Here is a 6684-nt window from a genome sequence, read left to right as displayed (position 1 = left end):
CGATTGTTTTTAGCTTTTGATGCTCCTATTACTTGTATAAGCTTCAGTATTAATGAATATAGACGAGTTTAAGTTGTGTGCATTGACAATGTAAAATAATATTTATATATTCATGTCACTTATTAGGTAAATTACCGGTCAATTTAACGAGAAACATTAATTGATAATTCAATAAAAGTGGTAACTAACTTTCTATCACAAGTTAATATTCAATGATAATGTAAAAAAAATCATATATTGATATATATAAATATAGAGAAAAAATATATATTTTCTATGATGGTGGTGTTGGTGTTAGCTTGCGCATCCAACATAATATCAGATCCAACTGTGTCACCAAGGCTTAGACCGATAGAAAAAGAAGAATTCGTATTTTTTTTTTCCTCTAACGAGATTTGAACGCGGGACCTATGATTTTTCTCCCTTCATATAGCGCTAATATGAAGTGGCGATGCCAAGCGAGGCTGTGTCGCTATTTTTGTGTGTTGCGTTGCGTTTTAGAAAAGGAGTGAGCGCTGAGAGGCGACCTATTGCGACGCTTTTTGAAAAATAAATAAATATTAAAATGAGGCTCAGTGACTTAAAAGCAAAAAACAGAGTTTCTTCTATTCGCATAGCAAACGCAGGTTAGGGTTTGGTTTCCTCTTCACCCACAAACACAGCAAACACCAGGTAGTGTTCTCCTTCTTCTTCTCTTTTCTTCTTCGACCAGTTTTCTTCTTCTTTCTTTTCTTTCTTTTCTTTCTTTTCTTTTTCCGGCTGTCTCAATTTTACGGCAGAATCTCCGGCAGCAAACTGCTCTTTTCTTCTATTTTTTTTCTTGTTCTTCTTCTATTTTCTTCTTTCTTCTTCTTTCTTCTTTCGTTCTCCTCTTTTTCTGGCAGCAGCTGATTTCCGGCTTTTTGCAACTGATTTCCGGCTGTTTCTGGACTTTTTTGCTCAATTGATTCGCACCTTTTATTGCTCAGTTTTTTTTAGTATACAATTAATTGCATATTAACTTAATTATATGCAAATTTGAGTTTTTGGTTATTTATATATGCAAATTTGATATTTTATTTTTTTGTATTAAATGGCGCTTCACTTCAAAAAGGCGAGCGAGAAGCGGGCGCACGTCGCTTTTTGTCTGCCTCTCGCTATACAAAACACTGCTATGACTTGTGGACGTATTGCAAGTAATGAATTTAAAGTTTGAGCTTTGAGACTAAATCCTTTGTGTGTCCATGAACTATTGGGTCATTTCCTTCTATCTGTCCAATTATTGGCCACAAGTATAACTTTCATTCTTGCACAGTGGCCACACTTTATATCTTCAACTCACTTTTTTTTCTTTTCCGGTGTGGAAAAAGAATAGAATTATTTGGTATTTTATTACTAGGATTGTAGTTGGTTCTTCCAATTGAAAATTCTTAGCATCCTTTGTGTTTCCTAGTTGCATCTTAGAAGCTACCGTCTGTATGTTGTGCCGATATATGGATGCATTTACGTGATTTATTATAAGTATGTGTCAAAAAGACATCACCTTTGTGGCCCAGGGCTTTGATCTAGTGATTAGAGTGCAACTTGTGATGTGTTGGTTAGGCGCACGTCATAGGTTCGAAACTTGACGCAGACAAAAGCCTGGTATTTAAGCGGAGACGAATTTTGAGCCGTGCACCACTGGCCCTCGGGATTTCTCAGCTATCAAAAAAGAAATAACAAGATATAAGAAAAAGACATATTGTCGTTTATATTAATAATTTTTTTATTCTAACAAATAAAATTTGCAATTCAGTTCATCCGTAATACTCATCTTTTGCTGTTGAAGTTTAACTCTTTTTTTCTCTTTTCCCCCAAATTAATGAACGCTGACAGATGAGAGTGAAAAAGCAGAAGCGGCATAGGAGAGCTGTGAGGTTTTACACAGCTTGTTTTGGGTTTAGAGAGCCATTTAAAGTCCTTTGTGATGGAACATTTGTGCATCATCTTGTTGCGAATCGAATAACACCTGCTGATACTGCATTGGCCAATATTCTTGGCGCCACAGTTAAACTTTTTACTACCAGGTTTATTTTCACCAGCTCCATTTGTCTCTTCTCCACTTGGCTTTACATGACTTAACTTTCTTTGCATTAATTTGGAGGACAAGCTAAATATGTTTTGCTTTAAAACTGTTTGGTCACTTCATAGCGTCTTTGCTTGCAGATGTGTTCTTGCAGAGATGAAGAGCCTTGGTAGTTCCTATCGTGAATCACTGAATGCAGCTAATAATCTTATTATGGCGCGGTTAGCCATTTCTTCTCTTCTTCTTGCTTGCTCCTCTCAAAAGCAGGATGTGTTGCTTCAGTTATCAGGACATTCGTTTGAGTTATGCCACTTAGTCTGAATCTGACTGTATTGCAGATGTGACCATGAGAAGCGGAAAAGTGCTGTAGCTTGTATAACTGAAGTTATCGGGGAGAACAATTCTGAACACTTTTTTGTTGCTACTCAAGATGCTGAATTACGGAGAAGTCTTCAGAAGGTATTTGAAATTAATTTTTCGTAGGAGATGGTATTGATGATGTCCTATATTGCGATAGGGACATTTCATGTTATTACAAAATGTGAACTGAAAAATCCCATAACATCCTAGGAGAACATTTTATTATGTATATACCAACTGGCTTTTCTCCTGTTTTTTCTGACCTTTGTTTCCCCTTTTCCTGAACCGGGGTAGATACCCGGTGTGCCTGTAATTTATGCTCTTAGGAATGCATTATTTCTCGAACAACCATCGTCATATCAACGTCAGTTTGCCAAATCTGCCGAAGAAGAGCGTCTTCATATGACTGACATGGAGTACAATATGCTTCGACTTAAGAAAAAGAGGAGATTGTCTGATGACGAACAAAGGGATTCTTCCGATGCACCAGAGGAAGAGGTAGACAACGTTTCACAGGTCCAGACTATCAAGACAAGTGTTAAGCATAGCGGAAATGATGTCAAGGATAAAGTTCGCTTCAAGAGAAAGAAAGCTAAGGTTAGGGTTCATAATAATGTTTTATTTTCCCTTGCACAGCTTAAAATCTAACTTGTTGCTTCTCTCGTTCTGTTGAAATATTGTTGTTTAAGACCATATTCTCCACTTTCATGTGAAACATTATACTTAACAACGTTTTATTAAAGCAGAATAACACTAAGATAATGCTGGTATATGGGGCTGGTATATGTAGAAAGAAGCAATAGAGAAAGCCAACAAAAATAATACACTTGTATTTCAGTCCTAAGGACACCATCAGTTCTTCCTTGAAAATACTGAGGTTCCTTCCCTCCATACCCCTCGCCGTATGTACACGCAGGGATAGAATTCTAAATTTATTATTTCCTTTCTCAGGTCCTCTTCATTGTTCTTGGCATGGAGCACACTTCACCTCGAAGATGCACAATAACATTTTTAGTTGCTTGGTGAATTTTTTCCGGAAAATAAAGAATTTTATTAACCAAAATGTAAATATGTACAGCTCAAGGTATAGAAGAAAACGTAGAATGGAGTTTGGCTAATGGAGTTCATGATATTTGTTTCATATATCATGTAGTAATTGAATTTTTGGCCTGTCATTCCTCTAAGTTGACTGAGTCAACCGTATTTACTTACAGAAGATGGTATTTCATGGATGTTATTGTTGTAAAGCATGTTCAATTAAATGCGTCTCTGAATGACTATGGTTTATGCCTACAGGGTCCAAATCCACTCTCGGTCAAGAAGAAAAAGAAATCTGTGGATACAAATGTTACTACCTCAGGAAAGGTGAGATTCAGATTTTAGAACAATATTTTTATTATGACCTATAGTGAACTACTTAAAAGAATTTTAAAATAAAATATAGAGAGGCACACAGGGCTGGCTGGTGGACAATCCGAGATGTAAAGCGTGCAGACATTCTTGGGGGTGTATAGGCAAATATTCCCAAGATGCAATGCGTGACTAGAGTAAACACTCCACCTTCCGAAATGCTAGCCCAACTAGACCTCAGGCCCCTAAGGTTGCCTCGAGGTGTTTAGAGGTTGTCTCATCCTGTTGCGAGTCCCAATGTTCTATTTTCAAATGTTGCTTAAAGCCTCTAGTAATTAGCTAAGAGCAGTATACATAAGAAGCAAAATGTCCATATAGCCCCCCTCACCCAAAAAGTTCATAAAGTCCATATTCACCAACTGAAGTGTAATAATCTGTACTACTATTATCCGCCCCCTCCCCCAATTTTCTTTTCCCTCTAGGTGAATGTGGAAGTTCAAGTGCAGGTGCAGGAAAGCCAGAACAGGGATGGGACTGTGAGAAGCAGGAAGAAAAGGAAGAGGTCGAACAAGAGCAAAGATGTTGTTGAAGGAAATGTTTAGTGGTACAAGGCATCCACCAGGAAATCTTTTGCTCCTGACTTGCTTTGCAATATCAGGTAAGTGATAATCTATAAAGTTAGGAGTACAAATGCTGATACTGCATCATAATGTGAACATTTTTCGAGAGCACCATTTAACTGAAGGCATAGCTGCCACAAAATGCCAATACAATGTAGAAGTTGCGTAACTGCTTTATAGTTTATGGCTAGTTTTATGGGTCTACTGCTTCTTTTCATAGAACTTCCAAGAATTGACTATGGTTGGTTTTGAATGGATCAACAGTTTCGGTTCTTACTTATGAATGTTGCGTTCTCAACTAATTACTTTTGTTGACCTATGCTAGGATCTTTACGAGTTTGGTTTGCATTAAAATCACATCTTCTGAATATGAAAGTTATTAGGAGGAGAAACCTAATGTGTGCATAGTTTTTGACGTTACTTGACGATATTCTTGGGAAGAGGAGACTGATTCTTGGGAGGGAAAGTCCATCTTTTCCACTTAGAGCAGCATTAATGGTGACTTTTAATTTGGGGTTACTGTTTTTGGGATTGGCTAATCTGGTTTCAATAATCAATAATTACATTGCTATGCTTTCTTGTTTTGTGGCCTTTTGCTGTTTCTCCCTGCACTTTCTAGTTAGTGATTCCTTGCTCACCTTGCTTGAATCACATGTGAATAATCCTAGATTTGTAATATGTGAATCGAGTTTTCTTTTAATCAGAAAATGGGCATCAATCTTCTTTCTCTCACTGACGTTGGTGTTCGGGTAAGCTTGCTGGCACCTCGACTATTCCACCGGTACCCGTTACCTCTCATCAGCACAGGTACCGGGTAACTCTGCTTACCAATGCTTAGGTAGATGGGAAGAAATCATCCAGTGTTTTTTGTCTTCGCTGAGATTTGAACATGAGATCTCATGGTTCTCCTCCAACTTCATTGACTACCCATGGTGCTAAAATGTGCGTCAGTTATATGCTTGATTGATTTTAGATCATACAGAGTCTCAAATAAATCTGTCACTTTTGCAGGACGAATTTTAATTAATGGATACTAATCATACTATGAAGTATGAACATAGTATATCAACCACAAGAACTCTTTAGTTGATCAGCGTTGGTGGAACTTGTATGAATTTTGCCCTTACAGTAACAGCTTTGTAACATGAAATTAGTTTCTGGAATTCCGTTGGTGTTTGCCTTAGTATACTTCTTACTTGTTAGTGCAAGTAACTTAATCTGATAATTTAAAATATTTATCTATTGACAGTGCACAAAACTTAAATATTATGATATTCTCTTTCATGACATTTCATACTAGACCAATCCATTGAAAAAAAGTATTTTCATAATAATGTGAGGAATTAAACATTAATCTGTCTTCAAATGCAAAAATGGCAAATGAAAAGGTTCTTACATTAATTTGAGGTATAATGAAAATGTTTTAATATCAGTTCATGAAATTAATTTTTTTTCTTTTACATGTTGTCATATCATATTTGTTTTAAATTCTTACTTATTAGTACAAGTAACTTAATCTGATAATATAAAATATTATCTATTGACAGTGCACAAAATCTAAATATTATAATATTCTCTTTCATGGCATTTCATACTAGACCAATCCATTGGAAAAAAGTATTTTCATAATGATGAGAGGAATTAAACATTAATTTGTCTTCAAAGCAAAAAATGGTAAATTAGAAGGTTCTTACATTAATTTCAGCGTCTCGAATCGATTTTTTGGGAATGAAAAAATCATGGCATTAACCGTTGTTCTCTTTAATGGGTCTTACGTGGTGCAAGTCGGTCGGGTGCGAGAAATAAAAAAGAAAAGGAGTGTAGCACAAAGCAAAATATTTTGGCATGGATTTTCTGATTACTTAGGAAAAATTATGGCCACATACTTCTTCTATGAAAATACTAGTGATTAAGACGTGATCTATTATCATCTATTGTAATTAGCATCATCATTATTAGTACTACGGAGAAGGTCTAAATATACCTCTGTATATTCGAAAATGGTCTAAGAATATCCTTCGTTATACTATTGGGCTATATATACCCTGTAGTCATACTTTGGGTTCAAATATACCCCTCATTTAAACGGAGGGACACGTGTCATCGTCTTATTGGCCAATTCTAAATATCTCCTAATTAATTAAAAATACATATTATTCATACCCGAAAAATAATTTTATAAAGCAATTTTTTTTTTTTTTTTGTAAAAACTGGAAAAAACTGATTTTGTTTTTACTAAAAACTGAATTTTTTTTTTTTTTTTTTCATTTTTTACAAAAAGATATGCTTTAAAAAAAACTGAAAAAAACT

The 6684-nt window shown here is 35.6% G+C and overlaps 1 protein-coding gene across 4 annotated transcripts; it reads left to right on the top strand.

The window, feature by feature from the left end:
• The first annotated feature begins 461 nt into the window (after window positions 1–461).
• Window positions 462–5616, top strand: LOC104088788 (uncharacterized). Of its 4 annotated transcripts, none has more exons than XM_009593521.4 (9): window positions 516–672; window positions 1855–2045; window positions 2185–2265; window positions 2383–2503; window positions 2699–3001; window positions 3701–3769; window positions 4237–4412; window positions 5079–5316; window positions 5386–5616. In XM_009593521.4, exons 2-7 carry the CDS (start codon window positions 1855–1857, stop codon window positions 4354–4356), a joined length of 885 nt encoding a protein of 294 aa, XP_009591816.1. In that variant the 5' UTR covers window positions 516–672; the 3' UTR covers window positions 4357–4412; window positions 5079–5316; window positions 5386–5616. The 4 variants fall into 4 exon arrangements, with proteins under 4 accessions (XP_070047814.1, XP_009591816.1, XP_009591817.1 ...); XM_033654140.2 differs by having other exon boundaries at window positions 517–672; window positions 4261–4412; XM_070191713.1 differs by lacking the exon at window positions 5079–5316 and having other exon boundaries at window positions 462–672; window positions 4261–4412.
• The last annotated feature ends 1068 nt before the right edge of the window (window positions 5617–6684 follow it).

The sequence above is a fragment of the Nicotiana tomentosiformis genome, chromosome 12 (assembly GCF_000390325.3).
Source record: "Nicotiana tomentosiformis chromosome 12, ASM39032v3, whole genome shotgun sequence".
Classification (NCBI taxonomy): domain Eukaryota; kingdom Viridiplantae; phylum Streptophyta; class Magnoliopsida; order Solanales; family Solanaceae; genus Nicotiana; species Nicotiana tomentosiformis.
This window is presented reverse-complemented; position numbering and strand designations above follow the sequence as displayed.